At 39.0% G+C, this 21,970-nt stretch overlaps 1 protein-coding gene across 2 annotated transcripts; it reads right to left on the minus strand.

Annotated features, from left to right (window-relative positions):
• Positions 1–365: 365 nt before the first annotated feature.
• Positions 366–20,128, minus strand: esr2a (estrogen receptor 2a). 2 transcript variants are annotated; one of them, XM_073492615.1, is made up of 10 exons: positions 19,932–20,128; positions 12,161–12,375; positions 11,587–11,998; positions 11,191–11,357; positions 10,308–10,424; positions 9,447–9,755; positions 7,592–7,730; positions 4,673–4,806; positions 3,323–3,506; positions 366–3,209 (listed from the first exon to the last, which is right to left on the minus strand). In XM_073492615.1, the coding sequence occupies exons 3-10, from the start codon at positions 11,970–11,972 to the stop codon at positions 2,969–2,971; spliced, it is 1,677 nt and encodes a 558-aa protein (XP_073348716.1). In that variant the 5' UTR covers positions 11,973–11,998; positions 12,161–12,375; positions 19,932–20,128; the 3' UTR covers positions 366–2,968. The 2 variants fall into 2 exon arrangements, with proteins under 2 accessions (XP_073348716.1, XP_073348714.1); XM_073492613.1 differs by having other exon boundaries at positions 11,587–12,375.
• Between the last annotated feature and the right edge of the window lie 1,842 nt (positions 20,129–21,970).

Consider the following 21,970-nt stretch of genomic DNA (forward strand, 5'->3'; position numbering starts at 1 on the left):
TCTTGGCACTTGACAAACAACTGGTTAAGTGTCCGGTCTGCAATCTCTACTTCTTCTACACTGTTTTTTACAGCCATGCATGACGAAGCATACACCGGCAACTTCAGAGGAAACTACAATTGGTGTCGCCTAGTTCATTCGTTGCAGCCCAGTTGGTGAAAACGTTCCCCAATTAGCTTTTTTCCCCCTTTTTTTTTCATTTCAAAAGTTTGCTTTAAGTTCCCTCGACAATTAGATGGAAACACGACTCGTTCCTCACTGAACTTACTAGAATCTCACACTATTGTTTATGACTCAATCACGTTTTGCTTCTGCTAAAATCATTTAGGTAAAAGATTGATAAGCAAGTGAAGAATGTCACTGTATCATCTGTACAATAAGTTTGCTTTATTTCAGGGTGAAAACCAGAAGGAACGGGTAAATGTATAAAAACATGACAAAAACAAATGATCATGCAGTTGCCTTCTGTCTTTGATGATTTGAAAGGTGGACGATGAATGATAACCAGCAGTTCACCTGTTTACACATCATTGTAACCAGGTGCATCATGATAGATATTTTTTTGGGAACATGAAGTACAATCTCAGTACATGTACACAGCGACAGTACAGTTTGCAGTGATGGTGATAAAGAGTCCATGGGGTACATTTTTCAAAGTCTGCATATTTTCATATCATGCACCCTTCTTGCGGTGATCCTGATTGTCGAAGCTGCATCTCAACCGTGCACACAGACATTGGCTACTTTTGGCGACTTTTAAGATACAAAAATAATTTCCCTTTTCTTTAAGCAAAACTTGACAGATACTGTATGAGTGCAATTTTGTCTTAAGAACTTTAGTGGTTATGATTCTTCACAGGAAACAGAGATGTGTAAAGCTAAGGATGAACAGTGATGAGTAATCTGGTTCTGTGATTGTGTGCTGTGAAGCGCCCTCTAGTGGTCAACGGGAGGTCTGCGGCGATGCGATTAAAATTACAGTTAGCTGTCTCGATACAATTCAGACATAGTTTATTTCAGTGCTAATTTCTGAATGGAAAAATCCAGGAAAAAATGGATCAAATCCTGTTTTGATAGTTGTACGCTACAATTTAAAAAAAAACAAAAACAAACCTGGAAAAAACTACTTCAGTCTAGCATTTGTTCTGCTAGCTACCATTTTCCTGTTACTTTTCAATCTTTCAGTGGCCTTACTGAAAAGTTTTCTGTCCATTTAAAAAATAAATAGGTCTCTTCTGCTGTACTGAACAGTAAAAAAATGACCTTTGTTTCAATTTAACCAAGGTAAACAACAGTGTTGTTTGTATTTAGCAACCTCAGCTCCCAGCTGTTGTTCAAATTTAACTCTTTCATCTCAAGGCACCTATCTCTCCTGATGATGAGCCATGGATACAGTCTTATAGCACGGTAATTTTGTATTAAGGGGATGGTCAAACATTTTAAGTTATAAAGTTTTTACTTTTCTTGCCGAGGGTTAGTTGAGAAGATTGGAACCACTCGTCTTTACGGTAAATAAACACTGCAGCTGAGATCTTTAGTTGTTTTCACACTCTTTGCTAAACTAAGCTAGCCAGCTACATATTTAACATACAGATGTGACAGTTGTATCAATCTTCTCATCCAACTCTTGACAAGAAAGCAAATGAGATTATTTGCCAAAATATCAAACTGTTCCTTTAAAATATAAAGCTATAAAATACTTTGAATTTCAAACCTGAACCCTTTTATCGGTAAAATGAGATACCTGAGGTGATTCATCATGTTCATGCAAAAATCTTGTACAGCCAAAATATCCATGCCAATGGAAAGACGTGTGACGTTTCAAAGTCCACAAAACATTCCTGGAACTTCACAGCAAAACAGCGTCGCAGCATTCTCCTAAACAACTGATGCAGATGAAGACTTGTTTTAACAACATAAAATGGCTCCATACAGCTCTCCTGATGTAGTCCCAGCATCTGAAAGCCCTGAAATCTTAACTTGATATGAAAAGGTGTTATGGACACCCTTGACACATGGTTGAGCTCATTCTCCCACTTCAGACGGGGTGTGCGCTAACGCTTTTAGATTAGCAGCAGTAAAGATTTCAGATCGAAAAAGGGAATAAATATTGTCTTTTCAAATCACTTTGGGATCTCGGGGCTTCAGGAAACTTGGATTACGCTGGACGAGCTGTATGGAGCCATTTAACGTTTTTGTTTTGTTTATAACATTTTAAAACGAGTCCCCATCTACTTCAGTTGTTGCTGTAACAATCCAGACATGTTTTGTGGACTATGACACTCCACCCCACTCCTAATCGGCATGAGGATGAGTAGATAATGACTGAAATTTATTTTTTCTCTATTGTTTCTCTGTATATATATCCTCATATAGCCAGATTGTAAGTATAGCAAAGCTTTTCCTATATAGCCTGGTTCTCTTCGGTCATTATTTACACACAGGATTCTCTGTTGGACCTCCAGAATAATATCAGACATGGACTATGGGGAATTTTTGACAGCATGAAATCTGATTAAATGGTTAGAAAAGACATTACCTCACTGTCTTTACATACTGCCTATATTAATACAGCTTTAATCTCTCTGTAACAACATCTCAAGGTCTGTTAAAGTCTGAAATAATGAATGAATGTGATGAAACTGTCTCGCCTTAGCACATGAAGTGGTTCATTATCTGATATGAAATATTACATGAACTTAAGCATGTGCTGGTGCTACTGGCCAAATAATGACAGCAACCTCGTCATGTTCCTGTTCCACTCTGGCTTTTTAATATGTGGTGGTAAGGCAATGAATACTGCTAGTTTGGTCTGTCTGCAGAGTGAAATCTTCACTAGAGTTAGTGCACAGTGTGTCAAAGTGAGAGTTCACAGAAATCAGCGCTCCGCAGGATGTTCCCGTAAAACCTCTCGTGAACTAGTCTTGTGTAAAGCGTGAAAAGTCATTGCATCTGAATTGTGATCCGACTACTGCAGTTCACCTCTGCCTCCGGTGCTGCTGGGAGTCCAGGTGTTCGAGGGGCCGGAGGTACCGGGGCTGTGTGACCAAGCAGGAGCCTCGCTCTGATCCCCGGTCTCCTGCTGGGGCGACTGGCGAGGCAGGCGGGAGCTGTGCATGATATGGGCGTCCAACATCTCCAGCAGCAGGTCATACAAAGGCACCATGTTCTTCATTTTCATGCAGTGGAGGTGGTCCATGCCTTTGTTACTAAACATTTGAAAGAAAGAAGTCATCAAGGCAGGTCATTTTTAAAAGGAACATGACATGAATACATAAATTAGAGATATTACATCTCAACATTTGATACGGGGTCCTTTTACCTGACGTGGCGGATGTGCGAGAGCAGCATGAGCAGGTGGGCGAGGCGGGTGTACTGTTGGCGGAAAGTGAGGCCGGTTTTGCCGATGGCCCACACCAGAGCGTCCGTGACAGCGTCCAGAAGACACAGCAGCTTGGAGCGGCTCTGCGGCTCCTCGCTGCCCTCTGAGGAGCTGAGGCACATATCTGGTAACACACAGACACAGAAACAGTTAACAAACAGGTCATTTATGCTTTCGGTGAAAATGACAATTCTAGTGTGACTGGAGCTGTTGCGCACTTTCATCTCTGGCTACTTTTGTCACGATTAGTTGCTATATTTCTCATTATTTATTATTTATTAGTCATTATTTAAGAGAAGATTGTGAGGATGGAGACCCCAGGGACACACTGGTAGCTCTAAGAATTAACAAACCACCTTCATACACAGTTTTTTGAAACATAAATTTACAAAAAAAATCTTACAAACAATTCTCGTGTACAAGCTCTCCATTATTAACATAACCACTAGTATACGCTTGCTATTTAATCTAGGGCATCTCGTAATTTCACTAACCAAAACTGGAAAATAAACAAAAATTAAACATGACGTGACCACAGAGAATTGTAGTCGTTTCTTAAAATATTAATCTTGAATGGTAAAATGTGGAAAACGGACCCATAAGGACCCAAAAGCAGTACATAATATTAAGAAGGTGATAATTACGTGACGCAACTACTTGTGATGGTTCTGGCGAGCAGCTCCAAGCAACACAGTTATGATGCCAGCAGCCAAAAACAAAATGAACATGGAGCCACGAACCCAAAGCGACGGTATTTGATAACCAGGGAATGAGACTCAACAATAAACTATTTTTCTCCAGAATCATTGACGCCCTGAAACGTTCCAAACACAGCAGACAAGACAAGCAAATACAGGCAGAGAGCCTGTCTCTGCAGATACAGACACTGCCACACACTTCTTTAAGGGTTTCCATTGATACTTTTGGCCGGGTTTGAAAAGAAAATGTAGGAATGGAAGAGATGGAGCTAAAAACATGATCTGAGTTTGAATGTGCTGGTGGAGGAAAACAGAGACATTAGTCAGACATTATTACTCAACGGTGTCGCTGCTCTGGCCCTGTTCATCTTCAAACAGGTACTGCCTGTTACTGCGAGAATTCAGCACAACCAATGACAGTCGAGCTGTACACGATGTTCCCATCAGGGTATTCACGGCTAACTCAGATACTCCGTCCCCTTGCCAACCCAGTGCATCACACACAGACAGGATTACACACCGATAACACCTCTGGTTTCATGTACTGCAGCATCACACACACACACACACCCACACAAACATGTTCACTCACTGGAGTTAAGGAGGATCATGGCCTTGAGGCAGACGTACTCCTCCCTCTGGAGCTTGAGCTCTCTCACCCTGGATGTGGCGGCTATCAGCATATCAAAGATCTCCAAGAAGCCCTGGACACAGCTCCCCTCTTCTCTGCCGTACAAAGAAACAAACACAGCATACATTGTTTCAAAATTAGGGAGAAATCATGTGACTTTTTGCAAAAATGTTTCATGGACTTAAACCCGACAAAGATGCAAAAGATGGTAATGAAACAGCACTTGTTTAGGACACGAATATTATAACACTGGATGGACTTTTTCTGATACTGCAGGTTTAACCGAAGAACTGCACAAAAGATTCCTGTGGTTTTATCTCCATTTACTCAAAGTATTGTTTGATGTGTTTCTACTGCGCTATATTTCAATTGGAAATATTGTCCTTTTTACGCCACTATCAGCAGATGTAATAACCAATTCCTTTTCAGAAATAATGAACGATATGTCACACCAATTCTGCTCTGAACCAGAGATGGTTATTGACAGGAGGAGAGCTCAGAGATTTTCACTTTCAGGATTAAAAAGAGGATTTATCGTCAGTCCTGTTTATCAACCTGACTGCAGCAGCCATCCGCAGAGCTGACGTCCATTGTCAGGTGTTTATGTGCTGTAATGTTGACTGCTGACTGGAGATGGAGGGGAAATGTATGTCGTTCGCCGACTTCCCTATATTGAAAGTAGCTACAAGCAACCAGGTGAAACGCACTGTTACCTTGAGTAAACTTGTGGATTTTCTCTGGTTTTGGTTTGGAATAATGTAAAACCAAAAGGTGTAGTCATTTTAAGACAGTAAACGCAGAATTCTTACATATTATATATTTCAAACGTATGATAAGTTAATAAAATATGATACAATGTTCGAGTATAAAGCAGTTCTCTTGCCCGACAACATTTAAAACGATAAGGTGTTAATGCATTAATAATCACAATCTGATAATACAATAATATAATCAGACTTTACTTTTGATACTTTAAGTACAGTTTCCTGACTGATGATGACTGCTGAATGCAAGATTCTCACTTGCTTCCAAATACTTGTTAAGCGTGGTTGTTGTTGTTGTTGTTATCTGGAAACATCTTCCACCACATGAAGAATAAACTTCCTATGACTCATGCACTGCACCATGCTCTGCACCATGCTCTGCACTATTTCCGAGCTATAATCATGAAGAACACCACAAAGGAAATTTGTTTCGTACAATGTACTGTACTTATTGAAAGAACAGGAAACTTTGTTCCAGCTTTTGAAGCAGGTGAGCAACAGTAGATATTCTCTCGTTACCACATGTGAGCGCAGACAGACATGTGGTAGACAAGAGACTGTGGAGGAGATACCAATTTGCATGTACACAAATCAGTTTCTCATGAATTAAAACAGACAGCACGTTGAATGCATCCACATTTGTATAAACAAACAAAATCAAAAAATGCTACAATAAAGTAAAAAAAACAAAACATTGTGTAATATCCAACATTCCCGAAAGTTTCAGATATTAAATATTCTCCCGGTGCAAAATGTTTCTGAACAAGACGAAAAGAAATGACACGACAATTTTGTTATTTATTACCAGCACGATCAGAATGAGATTGCGGTGGGCCGTTCACTGAATGTGGGATGGATAATGGTCTTTTATTTTAGTTCTTCATACTGTACATAAATGGAGGCCAGGGCACAGTACAACCAACACCAACATGGCTTTATCTGATAGTACAGCTGAAGGGTGACAGGAAACAGGAAGAGAGAGGACTGGACAGGACAGGAATGGAGGACTCTGCCACTAACAATGAAAACAACTGTATTCTAGATTTGGTCTCAGTCTCAATGAGTTACCTGTAGTATTAGATAGTGATGCATATGGATCGTCATACCCTGGGCTCCGCTGGATCATTGCTCTCCTTTTGTCTGTACTTCTGTAAAATGTGATGCCTCTTCACTCTGATCTTCTCTGTTTTACTGCTAATTATCTTGTGTGGCCTGCCCTCTTCCAGGGCATTCTGTCAATGCTTGTTGTTCTGTTCTGTACATGCGACATCTATTGCATGTCTGTCTGTCCTGGGAGAGGGATCCCTCCTCTGTGGCTCTTTCTGAGGTTTCTTCCATCGAGGTTTCATTTTCCTGTTAAAAGGGGTTTTTTTCTCAACATGGCAAGTTTTCCCTCACTCGAATCGAGGGTCTAAGGACAGAGGATGTCGTTCACTGTACAGATTGTAAAGCCCACTGGGGCAATGTGATTGTGATTTTGGGCTGTATAAATAAAATTGACTCGATAATATAGCCCATTTAGTGAAACTTTAAGGTTGAAGGAATTTCATAAAAAGGTATTAAATGTATTCCTTGTTGTAATCAAAGTTATCACTAGATTGACATATACATTACAAGCGAATAATTCCAGTAAGAAACACACTGTCTTCACTTATAGACTATTTTTACAGAGGAGGCTAGAGGACTGAGAGAGCTTTGTCAGACTGTGCAACAACAATCACCTGAAGCTCAATAACAGCCAAATATTTTGGCCCAAATTTGAAGAAATTCCCTCCTGATGTTTCGGAGATATGGCATTCATAAGAATGGGATGGACTTGAGGTCACAGTGACCTTTTACCACCAACTTCTCACCATTTTTGCCACATTTGAAGAAATTCCCTCATGAAATATTGCATTCACAAGAATGGGACAGATGGACGGACAACCTGAAAACATAATGCCTCCAGCTACGGCTATCGCTGGTGCATAACCATAAAAAGATAATTACAGAATGTAAATAAATTGAAAACTTATATAAAAACAGGTGACGTTCAACCTAACATCCACATTAATAATAGCAAACTGTCCTTTATTCAAGCTTGTGAAGTGGGGATGTGAGTTCTTGGCGGTGGTACCTGCTCAGGCTGAGGTCAGGGGAGAAGATAAGTTTCCCTGGATGGTCCACTGACCTCCACATCAGTCCGATCATCAGCACCTCCAGCCAGCAGCACTCCAACAGGTGCACCTGGTCCAAGAGACCGAGCTCTAAAAACCCTGAGAGAAAAAAACAAATAGTTTTTCAGACAAAATCCCAAATCCAGTTTGTGATCAATAGTTGACATGTACCTTAACCTTTCTTCTAGCAGTATGATATTGATTGGTAAATTGACAATAATCCTGAAAACTGATAAAACATTTTAGTCTTTTTTCATCCCAAAATGCAGAAAATGTGCTTGTTCCAGCTACTTAAATATGAGGGTGTACGGCCTGTCTCTGATTTATAACACTGCAATTTTAATATCCACTTGTTCTGGACTGTTTGACAATAAAAACAAGACGTCACCTTGGGTTCTGGGAAATTGTGATGTTAATTGCAAACCAAATCCAAACATTTATCCAGAATTTCATGCATCAGGGCATGAAATGACAGTAGAGAGACGGTTACTACATTCATTTTTTGGTCACATATCAAATGTCAAGAACAGCCTGTGCCGTTATCTGATTTCAGCCAGGCAATGAGTGGCTCTCCCTGTCAATAATACTCAAACATGTCACTTTAGGTTGAGGTAAAAGGTTTCTGTGTCATAGCAGCTACACTGTACAACGAGGGGAGTTCAGTTCAGTTCAGTTCAGTTCCATTAGTTCACAACTTTCATGTTGTGCAGGGAAGCAGTCTGAATCAATCAGCGCCAGCGTGTCTAATAAACAAAAACACACTGTAATTAAAAGGTCGATCACAGCTCATTGTCCACCTCCAGTTCCAAAAACACTGCTACTCAGTTTTGTAGGACTAGACTTACATGGCAAATAAAGCAGGAACAATTACCGTGTCTGGCCGGTCATTAACTCAGTTGCTCAGATGACTGAGCAGCTCTGCAGGGATGTTTTAAAAAGATGAGAGGCATACAAATATTCAGATATCTAACTCAGGGTACAATTAAAGCATTTTTATGTTGTTGTTAAAGATGTTCTGTGTAATATTCAAGTAAAACCAATAAAATGTATTTAGCTTTTTACCCTGGACTTATCAATAGGCCTATTTGTCATGAGTTCATGATAAGAGCTAAAAAATACACGGTAAGTGTTTACACGCAAACTCAGGAGCTTTGGATGGACAGGAGGAGGTTGTCAAGCCGGGTTCATCAGCGGGGACCCAACAGGGAATGCAGGCAAGGAGCAGCACCAGAATCGGCCTCAAAACGAAGCTGGGAGCGAAGAGTCAATGGAACTTAGCTAAGCAGCCTCCCAGTGGACATGGCCACCTGTGATCAAGCATGGTGTCGGCAACCGTTGGAGGCCCGTTTAACAACAGGCAATATGATACAGAGGCGATTTACAGCAGCTCTGACCAGATCTCTGACTCAGGGGATAGCAAAGACACGGTCCGTGTCCAAGAAGCGGGAGTGGAGTGAGGTCAAGCATCAATTAGTGCCCACCTCCTGAAGCCTGAGTAATGTTTACAATTGCAGGGGGGAGTTTTTTGTTATGTGTCTAAAGTCAAAAGCTCAACTCTGTGACTGGAATTTAATCATCAAAACAAAGGTCTTAAAAGAGTAGTTTGAAATTGAAAAGTATTTTTATCCCCTTTTTCTCACTGAGAATTAGAGGAAAAGATTGACACCACTCTTGTGTCCATGCGTTAATGGCGCTAGCGCTAAGGCATGATTAGCCTAGGTTAGCGATATAAGTGGGAGCAGATGGAAACACTATTTGCAAAAACTATTTGATAAATACTACTAAATACTCCAGGAAGTACACCCCGACACACACCTGGAATCTTCTTGGCCCAGGTGATCATGTGAACCAGCTCCTTATCGGCCAGGTTGGTGAGCGACATCATGATGTTTGCTTCAGTCAGCGGCTGCCTCATGTCCTTCATGAGGTAGATCTCTGGCGGCTCTGCCTCCATTATCTGCTCAATCAGCTGCTTTGAAGTCAGTGCGGGAGGTGGGGGTGGGTTTAACGAACCCGCTGCTGGTCCATTTAACACGCTTGGTCCGTTAGTTCTGCCCTGTGAGGACAGACGGGTCACTCGCCTCATCTGGGGGTTTCTGAAGTTTCCGCGTTCCTTTCGCATTCCTGAGAAAAAGACAACAAGACATAAAATACAGCACTGACATATCAACCTCTCTGAAGAACTAACAGGCAAACACTGTCTTATTTATACATCCAGCAGATATGGAGCATTTATTTGTTTTTCTGACCACCTGATGAATGTAGGTCTAATATTTACTCTTCTTCCAACTGTCTGTGGTCTCCATCAACTGCTGAGGGAAATATCTGGCTTTTTTACTTTGTGTAGGAATTGGAAAACAGTCTACAGTTGGTTTAGAGAGTGTTTTGCTTTCTTCTCCACTTAATACAGCTGTTGAACAGATTAATTTTACGAGGAAATGAACATCAACATTCCCTGGCTGTTGTCCTGGAGTGTGATCTTTTTTTCTCTGCATATGAAAAGGAAGGGAAATTCTTGAACAAACAAAACCCCAGGGAGCCTGACATTGCCTGAATTATCATGACAGGTGAAATTGAACAAATATCACAACAGCTGCTGGTTAGATTACAGAAACATCTGGATAGAGATAAATACAACAACTACTAACACAAATAAGAGAATACGAATACACTGACCACACTTGGTCATGCCAACGTTGTAGCATTTGTGAAGGCGACACGCCTGGCAGCTCTTACGGCGGTTCTTGTCTATAGTGCATTGATTGGTTGCTGGGCAGATGTAGTCGTTGTGTCCTGAAAGAAAGAAAGAAACAAACAAACAAACAAACAAACAAACAAACAAAGACACAAACAAAGACACAAACAAACAAAACAAAAACACAAACAAACAACGACAGAAACAAAGAAGTGGCAAAGAAAAAAAAATGACAAAATTAGATGACAAATAATTAAAAAGCTTCCCAACAGACTTGTAGATTAACAGGCATATTTCTGCTAATTCCACAAGAGCTTAGCACCGTCTCACTGCAAAATGAGCACCTGCTAAAAGACGCTAATGATAAGCCCGTGTTTTTTTTCTTTTGGGATCATTTTAAGCTTTTTATTGAACTTCAAATCTTCAGTAATACTAGCATGTTCAGTCAGTCAGTGCAGATACTACAGTTCAGACAGTGAGATTCAGCTACAGTTAACCCAAAGCTCATGAATTGAATGTCAGGAAAGTGTTTCAGAATGACAACTCCAAATGTGATGCGATTCAGTCTTGTAGAAGCTCATAAATGGTTTACAAGCTACTGTGATGAGGTGTGACAGTGTTAAAATCAAGAGGTCAGTAAGAAGAGTACATGCATGGACGGTTCAACATTTTCCATCCAAGTTCAAGATAAAAAAAAAACATCTACAGCCATGCTAAACTCTCAAAAAGATACTAAATAACATTTTTGCATAAAAGCAATACCTACTATGACCTAAAAATCGTCATGAACACCTCAGAAAGTCTGGTCACTGGTACCCCTGTGATTGTATGAACACAAATACACTGTATGTTTTTGGCTCTCACTTTGGATGCTCCTCTTGAAGAAGGCCTTACACCCCTCACACGACCAGACGCCGTAGTGGTAGCCGGAGGCGTAGTCGTGACACACAGCACAGTAGTGGAGGTCCGCCTTCCCGCCTAATGACACCTCGCCCTCCTCGCTCTCCTGAGAACGCCTCCTCGCACTCTTACTAACAGGTAAGTGTGAGTCAATATTCAGATAAGCGATCTGGCCTCAGCATTCAAATCAGTTTGATAAAGTGACCTGCATGTTCCATTTTAATATACCATTACCACATCAGTAGTATGATAACAGGTTATTTTGACTTACTGCAGGAAATTAAACAAAAAAGGGAGAACATTCTGTAAAATCAGGAGAATTTGTGATTGCCATTATCAGGAAGTGATGCATAATCTTACCTGGTTGTTAACACATTGTCCAGTGGCGACAGGTCCACCCATGGACTCTGGACTGGCTGCTTGTGCTGAGGTCGAGCCTGAAGGTGGTGCAGGGGTAAGGGGGTCCCCACATGGCCATGGCTGGGCCAAAATAAGGTGGGGCTTAGTGTCTGATGGACGGAGGAGCGCACTGAAATACCCGGTGGAGTGGCATAACTGAAATTACTTGGACTGTAGAAAGGTATGGTGGGGAAGTCGTGGCCACGGTCAGTGTAAGGGGAGGGGATGCAGATGGGCTGGTTTGTTTCCATAGGGGAGCTGAGGACCGGGGAGAGGATTACTTGACTATCCACCTTCTGGAGCTGGAGGAAGGGCTGATCCTTCTCTAGAGAGCAGGCAACAGCCATCCCAACCACAGAAACTCTCGGTACCACTAGATTTACCACATGATCAACAAAGAATAGACCTTAGATAGAGTCATTTTACTTGGTGTAAAGTTCACAATACAATAAAAGAACAGTGGAGCTACCTACACACACCAGGCCACATTGTAATTTCCAGGAATGATGAATAACTTTGATTTAACTCTGCTCACAGTAAAATGCCAGTGTTGAGATGAATCACACGCTCAACCTGACAAGCAGCGAGAGTCGACGCTGTGAAATGATCCAGAGAACGGTGAACACACAGGACTGCAGTCCGTCTGCCCCGGAGGAGGGAAGGTGTTCTGTGCTCAGTCTCAGTCCAGCCATGAGTCTCACATCGTTAAGTAGTAGCATGTGGAGTCAGATGTGTGGCAAACCTTTCCACCTGGAGGATGAAGAGAAAAGCACTGGTTTAGTACTGATTGTCTACTACCAAAGTGGCCCTTCATTGAGTTTGTTCTCAAACTTTTGGCTGCATCTGCCAATTATTAGGTTTGACCACTTGACGCCAGTAACAAGTCCATTTGCAGAAGATAGTCAAAAAGCTCTGGAAAGAGTTAGTACGAGAACGTTGAGTTGGTCTTCCAAGAGAGTGAGTTTTCTTGTATTAAAGCTGCTCGTATCATTTTCATTCTCCTGCCCCCTTTTCCTCTCTGTTTTTGGCATTGCTAGGTGGTTGTCACTTTTGTTTTGCCTTTTCTTTACTGGAACATCGTTCTTTTTGTAATTAGAGAAGACTTGTTGTTCATATTGGTTACTTTACTTTATTATTATTTGTCAAGGACAAAAACGATGTCTGGTCATGTGGGGTTATCAGGCTGTTGCCTCCCCCCAAATATTTTTTTTGGCTTTTAACTATTATTTAATAATCAGAGGTGAGAAGTAACATAGTTCAAATACTTTGTTACTTTACTTGAGTATTTATTTTTCTGACAACTTTTTACTTTTACAACAATGTAACACAAATATCTGTACTTTCTACTCCTTACATTTTCAAAAGACTGATTTCAACCCATCACTGCATATCACGCATGGCAGACGTAGCGAGACGCAAAAAAATAAAAGATGCAACAAGACGGAAATAGACAGGGAAGGAGACTCTGATGGAAAGATACTTTTGAGTACTTTGAGTACATTTCAGAGCCTGTATTTTCTTACTTTTACTTGAGTAAAGAGGTTTTATCAGTACTTCGACTTTTACCAGTCTTTTTTTACACAAGTATCTGTTCTTCTACTTGAGTAAAGAATGTGTGGTGTCTGGTTAAATGGGAGCACTAGAATAGTCAAAACCTTTTTTTTCTTTTAATATTATAAAGAATGATTAAAGTCATCAATCAGACACTTAAGAAGACACTCATAACACTTTATGAGAAGTAGAGCTGATACCTGTTGAACTAAAATGTTTGCACTGCAAGGTGATATCTCCACTGTATAAAAATGGCTTAAGGAAATGGGAAATGTGGGTGTATAATGCACTGACAGAGACAGCTGGTGGATCAATAAACAGACACACACATATATAGACACACACAACGATGTTCAGTCCAAGGACGTGTGAGTTTACTGTTATGACAGCAAACTCAGAGTTAATCATTTCTGGGTGGCAGGTCTCAGTCTTCAGTCAGAGCTGGTACACTTTGTCTCCTCCACCTTTCTGGCATAAAGCTCCCTCCTGGAAATCATTATTTATCTGAAGGAAAAGGGTCCATTAATCTCACCAAATGGCCCAGAGAGAAACTGCGGTTTGGGCCACCAAAAGTTTATAATCCGTAGGAGAAGTTGGAGTCTTGCGCTTATGCTGTAAAATGAAGAGTGCTGAAAACTGGCAGTAATTAAAGTCACAAAGCTGCAACAAGTACAAGTGATCATTAAATATTTAGGATGCTGAGGAAGGTGCCAAAGTGAATTTTCATTTTTATGATTTCTAATAAAGATGTGACTGGAGGAATCACTCTAACAGCTGTGAAAGTGGAGCTCTTCGAGCGTTTTTTTCTTTTTTCTGCTGAGAATTAAAGACTGGTGGCAATTTGCACAATCTTAACTTTCTACCAAAGTTGACCAAGGAAGGGAACACGATTAAGTCAATACCGTTGATAGGCGATGGTAATTCGCCTGAATTCACGTATGTGTGCCCGCACCATTGAGAGAGAAAAATATGCCTCTATCCATTGATTGGGTGTGACATGAAAAAAATCCAACTCCAGAAATTCAAAAGGCTTAATAAATAAACTTGTTAACATTTCAAAAATACACCAATGTGTATAGACACGTTTCCAGAGAGTGTCTTGATGAACCCAACAAATCAGACTGGTGAATTCCTTCAGCGCTGCAACAATTAATCAATTAATTGCCAACTACTTAATCAATTGTCAACTACTATGGAAATTGATTAAATCGGTGTGGTTATATATTTTTTTTAAAAATAGTCAAAATTCTCTGATTCCAGCTTTCAGCTTCAGCAAGATTTTCTGGTTTCTTTGCTCCTCTATGACAGTAAACTGAGTATCTTACAGTTGTGGACAAAACGGGACATGTGAGGACGTCAACTTGGGCTTCGGGAAACCCTGATTGATATTTCTAACCATTTTCTGACATTAATAGAACAAACAACTAATCGATTAATCAAGAAAACAGTCGACAGGTTTAAATCACAATGAAAATAATCATTAGTTGTGGCCCTTAATACAGCGGGAAAAGCAAATCAATCCTAAAACAGTAAAGAACACTGAGTTTTACATTCATCAGGTGGACACAAACATGATGCCAAATCAATTGTATAAAGGTGATAATGTGTCAATGTTGAGTTGACAGCTTATTGCGATGCCCCCAAGTGACGAAAAACAAGCAGTTTTTAGTTGAATTTGTGTTGTAAACATTGTTAGCATTAGCGACAGAAAAATCTTAAGATGCTAAATGCGAATAGTGATGCTAGGCAATGTGTTCACACTCAGCTCTAAAACTATTGTAATTAAGCCTTCCACTGGTTTTACAGTTAGTATGGATGTTAATTGACTCAGTGATGTTTCAGACACACAATGAACAGTTTCAAAATTTATCTCTGCTGTTACAACAGTTTGGTTTATTTAATAGTTGGGCTTCGAAATGACATTGATAAACGATCCACTTCTGGCTGATGCTACCGAGTGTGTCTTGGCACTGGGAGGACGGCTTCACATCTGTCTTCTCTGTGTTTATCAGTTCCTACTTGACATTCAAACTGATGAAACGCCAGGAAATTAAAGAGTGCTTGCCAGCTCATCGGCCTCTCGTTGAATCATGGGGAATGATTGATGACCTAAAGTAATAGACTGTGTCACCAAAACTTCAATTACAAATACGCAATAAAAGGAAAACAAACAAGAGAATTTGATCACGCGTGATTGTACACAACCTACAGATTGTACGTTGCTGACAGAATGAAAAAGTCAGAGCAGTTTAGTTTCACTACGTTTCCAATAACCTTGTGTCTGCAGCCAGTAAACTGACTCTTAAAACAAACAAGGCACTTTAAGAGAAAAGAAAGGAGATCATGGCAGGATTTCGCTTCTTTAATTACCATTTGGGGGTAAAAAGCAGATGTGATAAAGTTTTTGTATCCTTTGAAGCTCTGACCTTGCCTTCAAACCTCATCACTGTCACAGTCTCCACCAGCTGGCAGCTTGTGAGAAAAAACCTCCTAATTCCTCCACAGCGCTGCTCATCCTGCCGCCTCTGAAACCAGCTATCACAGACAACAAATACAGTCAAGCCTGGTTTCTTTACAGAGATGGAGTTTTGAGGTTGAGGGTTCAGCTGAGGGCCACAACAGTTGGGACTGAACAACCGTTACTCAACAACCACAACGAGCACTTCCCCCAGGTCTCTAACCATTACTGAAATACAAAGGCACAAGTTCAACACAGCTCAGAGTCGGGACATTTCCGAACGGATAAGGCAGGTTTTTGTACATCTCTGATTTCAGTGAGTTGTGTTACTCTGCTCTCAGGGAATACAGAGACTCTGGGTGAAAATTCTCAATCAGGGCAAAAATACATTTGAGAGAGGATAAGGATGCCAGATTAGCAAATTAATATTGACATTATTTAAATTAAATTATAGTCCTCAGCCTTCCACTTATAGCTGCTTTGTGCGATTATATGCAGCACTAACAAGTTCACTTATTATATAATATCAGTTACAAATATTGGTAATTGCGGGTTGCAGCTTTTGGGCTTGTCTCCCAAAGGTAGTTGCTTCTTTGGGCTTGCTTCCATGACTCCGGTCTCTCCTGTCTAATAATGCAAAAATGCCTAGTTTATCATGTTGCAGGATCCATCAACAACCAAGGATTTTACATTAAAATCTGGACACAGCCTTGGAGACGGAACGCTGTTCATCCCTATGAAAGCTGCTCAGTGGAGCATGAAGCCAAAATGGCTCAATTTCCCAGCGATAATGCTGTAGTAATGATTTCTGCTGCAAAGGAGGAAGTGAGAAGAGTAAAGATTGAGGAGGTCAGAGGTGGATGGTTGGGTTAATCAAGCACAGGACTTTTATTGACTGCTGTTTGTGTCCAGTGTGAAAGCAAAAGACAACAGAAAGTTATTTTAGCTTACTTACGTAGTTAAGTTACATCACGCACATAACGTAACATAAGTTAGCTTCTTACCATATACATCTGTAACTGAAGCTACAGAAGTAATGTAGTGATTTTAAACCAAACCATGGATGTTCTTCTAAACCTAACCAACTGGTTTTAGTGCCCAACTCTAACCAGATTGCAACCGTTTGATGAAGGTCCGGTCAGTCTGTTTGGACCTATTCAGTTATTGTGATGTGAGGATGTGCCATCACTTTTTATTTCTTTGTTTTTTAGATGATAATATGTCAAATAATCTTTGTATATGGCAAAAAAAGGTAAAAAATTCAGATTCTGGTCTTTCCAATAGTAGCTATGTGTTGGCTTTTTGAGTGCAGATTAAACACCAGTGAACCTCCTTATTCACAAATGGCAAACACATGCACAAGAAACGCTAACGTTAAGCATTTATCCAAACCAAAAAAATACTATAACCAAAAGGTCAAAACCAAATAAAGTAAAAGCTGCTCCTGGTCATTAGCCAAAAGTGCATGCCTTTTAGACAAAAGCTCAAGGACATGTCCTTTTCCCAAACTAAAACTACACTGCCTCCCTAAAATCAGACGGAAACGGATGTGAACCAGCTCTGCAGAAAGAAGCCGTAGCTTACTATATACAGAAAGGGAGTGTGAGCGGGGATGTGAGCGGTGGTTAGTGCCAGAGAATTTGAAAAATCTCACTGAATTGTTTGCAACAAAGAAATGAAGAAAAATGTAACTTTAAAATTAAACTTAAACAACATTAAATAAGACTGATTTACCTGTTCACTGGCTACACCTACAGCTGTCTCATTCCTCAATACCTTTCAGATTTTTATTTTTTTTCTGCCCTCGGACAGAAAATAATTCATTTGTTCTAGAAAATGATCAGAGGATTGAATCAACATCTCTCTGACACTTTGTCACAGCCCTGAAGTTAAAATATGCTCCCACCGCTTAAATATTATTAAGTTGCCTACTGTTTTGACGCTCAATTAATCATTTCAGTCGTTTTTCAAACAACAATGGCAAACATTTGTTGGTTCCAGCTTCTTTACAGTGAGGATTTGCTGCTTTTCTTTGTCATTTATGGCAATTTGAAGATGTCGCTTTGGACTGAGAAATTATGATGAGCATTTCCCACAATTTTGAGAGATTTTATAGACCAAATCAAAATAAATGTATCGTGAAATTAATCACCAGATTAATCGATAATGAAAATAATCACTAGTTGTGACCCTTTATGCTACAAAACAAGTGGTACATGACATCAATCTATAATTCTTATAATTAAGTCTTTCTGGGGAAAGGTTTCGGTCTGGAGATCTAGGTCATCAAAAAGAAGTCTACAAATATTTGTGTTTCTCTCTCTTCAAGGTTACAACTTTCAAAGTAAAATTTGTGAACTCATTTGATGAAAAATAATAACTGTAATTGAGGTTCCTAGCAAATAAAAGGAAATTTTCTCTGTGAGTGTTTTTATTTCCCTCACAAATTCTGCCCCTTAAAACGTCCTCACTTCATCAAGAAGGCAATGACTGAGTGATGTGAACTTTACGATACTTCAGCTCATGCTTTTAATCTTAAATCCTTTTATTTGCACACATAATACATTCTAAGAGGAAATGTCAGATCATTACTCAACCCAGTAAAACTTCCTCAACTTCAAAAGTAAACCAATTTATAGCACTATTAAGTTAATTTCTGCTCATTTTCTTACCTTTAGGACGATAAAAAGTTTAAAGTACACTGTACTAAAACTCTCTATACATTTAAGATAACCACAGTGAAAGAGGTCTCTAAACAAATGACATTATGCATCAAAATGACTCTAAAAAGAAAATAAAAGTTAAATGAAAATCAAGTTGTTGCATATTTGGATGTATGTATATTTAAAGAGTGAGGACAGCTGGGACACATTTTAACTTAGATACATGAAAGGCTGCCATTGTTGATTAATCTGTTGATTATTTAGTCTATAAAGTGTCAGAAAATGGTGAAGAATGTCGATCAATGTTTCCCAAAGTCAGAGGTGAAATCTACAAATGTCTTGTTTTGTCCACAACCTAAAAGGTATTCAGTTTACTGTCACCGAGGAGTAAAGAAAACCAGAAAATATTCACGTTTAAGAAACTAAAATCAGAGAATTTTGACATTTTGAGTTTGAAACCGATCAATCGATCATCAATAGCTGGCGATTCATTTAATAGCTGACAACACCAATTATTCCAGTCATCATTGCAGCTCTAGATACTTGCTTTTAATGTTGAATTCTTAAATTGAGCACACATAAATACATTCTCAGAAGAGAAATCAGGCCCATCTGGTCATCACCCAATCCAGCTCAATGAATGACTCCTTAATCAATATACAGCACTATTATGTCGAGTACAATAAAAACTAAAAGCTGACGTAGAAAATACTAAACTCTTTCGTAAAAGCGTCTTTAAGCAAACAACTTTATTGCATCAAAATGATTCCAAATGGAAAAAGAAGCTGATTAAAAGTCAAGCTTGTTGCGTATTTGGATGCGTGTTCATTAGGAGCAGGATTAATTACAAGTATCAGTATTTTGATTATTATTTATTTCTCTATTTTCTCTTGCACTCTCATTTCTTTGTCGACTTCATGTGTTGTTTGTTCTGACTGCATTAAAGAAGACAAGGATCAGTTCATCGTGATGGCATCATTTTAAAAAAATATACCTATTATTAAGTTTTGGCAGAATAAATGCAGATGACAGCCAAATCAGCTGTTTGACTTGAGCACTTTGAAGATAAAAAAACAAACTCTGTGCACAGTTCAAACAAGAGAAAATGAACATCTTGCAGTGAGCTGGTCTGTATCAGAGCAGCTGGCTGATAGCAGCGTGTTTACACAGTGATGAGTACTTTCTGAAGGAGGCTTGTTTCAATGTAAAAGCCAGAAATAGACACAAATCAGGGCCATTGATTCATATGGGTATATATCTACAGATGTATTGGAGATATAGTCACATACAGAAGCAGCATTAATTATCTACCTGCACAAATCATTCATATTCAACATTAAGCCATTGCCATCTTTTTGTTGCAGATCTAGAAATGATTAAATGACCCACTGCCTCCTAGAAATGAAAACACTGGATTAAAACATCTCGCCATCTTGTTAATGGTTTCTTTGTGGACTTTATTCTGTCACCTGTTAACCACTTTCAGTAAAAGACACAGCTACAGGCCTTCTACTTCTTCTACGTAGCTTTAATTTCTGATCTTTGGGCAGCTGGATATCTCCTCTGCATCGCTACCAGCTGTATTAAAATCATTAATAAGTTGTATTAATGAATAAACGTGTTAATATTCCTACCTCTTGGGCCGGACACACCAGTTGCTGACAAAGTTGTGACAGTTTGAGGACCCGCCGCGGTGTCCTGTGCTGTTGAAGTGTGAAATAAAAATGTTTTTCGGAGCGGTGATGAGCTTCAGAGAAGACGAGCAGCGAGTGAGTTCACCGAGGAGTCCCACGACGTTCATATAAGACTCGCGTGCGTCGCCTTCAGCTGTCCGCCCGGAGACAAACCACCAAACCAGCTGCGTTCAGGGAAAATGGCGTCAAAGCGGAGAGGATGAGGTCTACAGCATCCGGTGTGCACCTTCAAAATAAACCCCACCCTATTCTATTCAGTCTGGCTTTTATTTTGTGTTTTATAATTGTATAGTTTTAATATTTATGCTTATTTTAATTATTTTATAATTGATTTGTAATCTTATAGAACAAATTAATGTTTTATCAAGCTTTGTTATCTTTTTATATTTCTATCTTTTCATATACCTCAACATTTTTATTATTATTTATTATATTATATATATATTTATATTATATATTATTACATATATTCGTCTTTTTATATACTTTTTCAACGTTTGAGCTAAATCTTATCAACATTTTTCTCTTTATCATTATTACTATTATATTTTACGATATTGTTTTAATTAGTATCCATTTTTATGTGTTGTATTTTAATTGTTATTTGTATTGTTTTTATCTTCATCTTTTAGTATTTTAACCACCCATATCATGTAGCTGTCTTTGTGCACATTAGTCTCTAAATCATTATTTTTTTTTAATATACAATGTTTTTTTATCACTTGTAAAGCACTTTGAATTGCATTTTGATAAAGTTTGTTTAATGGTCCAGGCTGGGTTTTGTCTTTCTCATCTTTTTAAAAAAAAAAAAAAAAAAAATCATGAGTGGTGGAAGTACTTTTAACTTAAGGAAAAGTAGCAATAAAAAAGTTCAAAAATAATCCATAATGATCCAATAATCCATTTTAGTTTAGTAAAAGTACAAAAGTATTGTCAATACAATATACTTAAAGTAAAAACAAATAAAAACTGTAATTGTAATTAGTGATACATCATATAATGTTGCAGCTGGTAAAGGTAGGGTTGATTTTAATTACTTTGTATACTGCTGGGAAGCTGTATCTATGTAATACATAATCATTTAGCCTATTGGTTGATTTACATTTTGTTTTAATAATTCAATTTAAATGCACGAAGTAAATAGTAACTAAAGCCATACAAAAAATGTAGTGGGGTAAAAAAGTATAATATTTGCCTCCAATATGTGCTGGAATGGAAGTATAATATAAAGTACAAGGATCTCAGCCTTTCACTTAAGTACAGCACTTACTTAAGTAAAGTGCTAAATTGCTTTCCACCGGTGGAAATAATTTTACATCAGCACTGGCATCAAATTCAACATTATTTAATATGAAGAATATGAGCAAACTGAAAAAAGCACCAATTCAAAAACACTGAAACCTTTGGGGGGGGTTATCTTTCAGCAGAGGATGGCTTTGCAGAGTATACTGAGACTCAGTATGAGATTACCTGTTAAATGTGTGCTTTTATTTTGACGGGAACCCCTTCAGTTCCGTCTTTTGTCTTATTACATGAACTTGACCCTCCCCAGGAAAAAAGTATCCCAACAACGTCAGAGTTAACCACACCTTCCTGCTTGGTCTGTTATCACTGCCCAGCCCCTGTCAATCAAACCCTAATTGGTGCTATTCAGTCCATTTAAGTGTTGCCAATCAATTAAAGTCAGACACAACAAGCAGAGATCAGAGACCAGAGACCAAATAATTGATCTAAATGTTATTATGAATGTAAATATTTTTGTTTTTGACAGATAATAGATATTGGACATGAAACAAAATATGGAGCCATTCAGAGTCAGAACATCAGTCAGCTGATTGGCTGCATCAGCTAAGCTATTTTTTATAATCACCTATGTATTTTACAGCACCACGAGTCACATAAAATGTAAGAAAAACAACCTGTATTCCAGTGGAACTTTTTTTTTTATCTTCCTTTAAGTCTCTTCTCTTTACATTGTA

This window comes from Pagrus major, chromosome 22 (genome assembly GCF_040436345.1).
Source record: "Pagrus major chromosome 22, Pma_NU_1.0".
In the NCBI taxonomy this organism is placed as follows: domain Eukaryota; kingdom Metazoa; phylum Chordata; class Actinopteri; order Spariformes; family Sparidae; genus Pagrus; species Pagrus major.

Bases quoted from the DNA above. Each gene is read 5' to 3' on its own strand.
- esr2a (XM_073492615.1), bottom strand. From the start codon at position 11,972: ATGGCTGTTGCCTGCTCTCTAGAGAAGGATCAGCCCTTCCTCCAGCTC. The intron at 10,425-11,190 runs GTGAGAGCCAAA...TCTTTCTTTCAG, and splicing joins CTTCAAGAGGAGCATCCAAA to GACACAACGACTACATCTGC. The intron at 7,731-9,446 runs GTGTGTGTCGGG...TTTTTCTCTCAG, and splicing joins CTGGGCCAAGAAGATTCCAG to GGTTTTTAGAGCTCGGTCTC.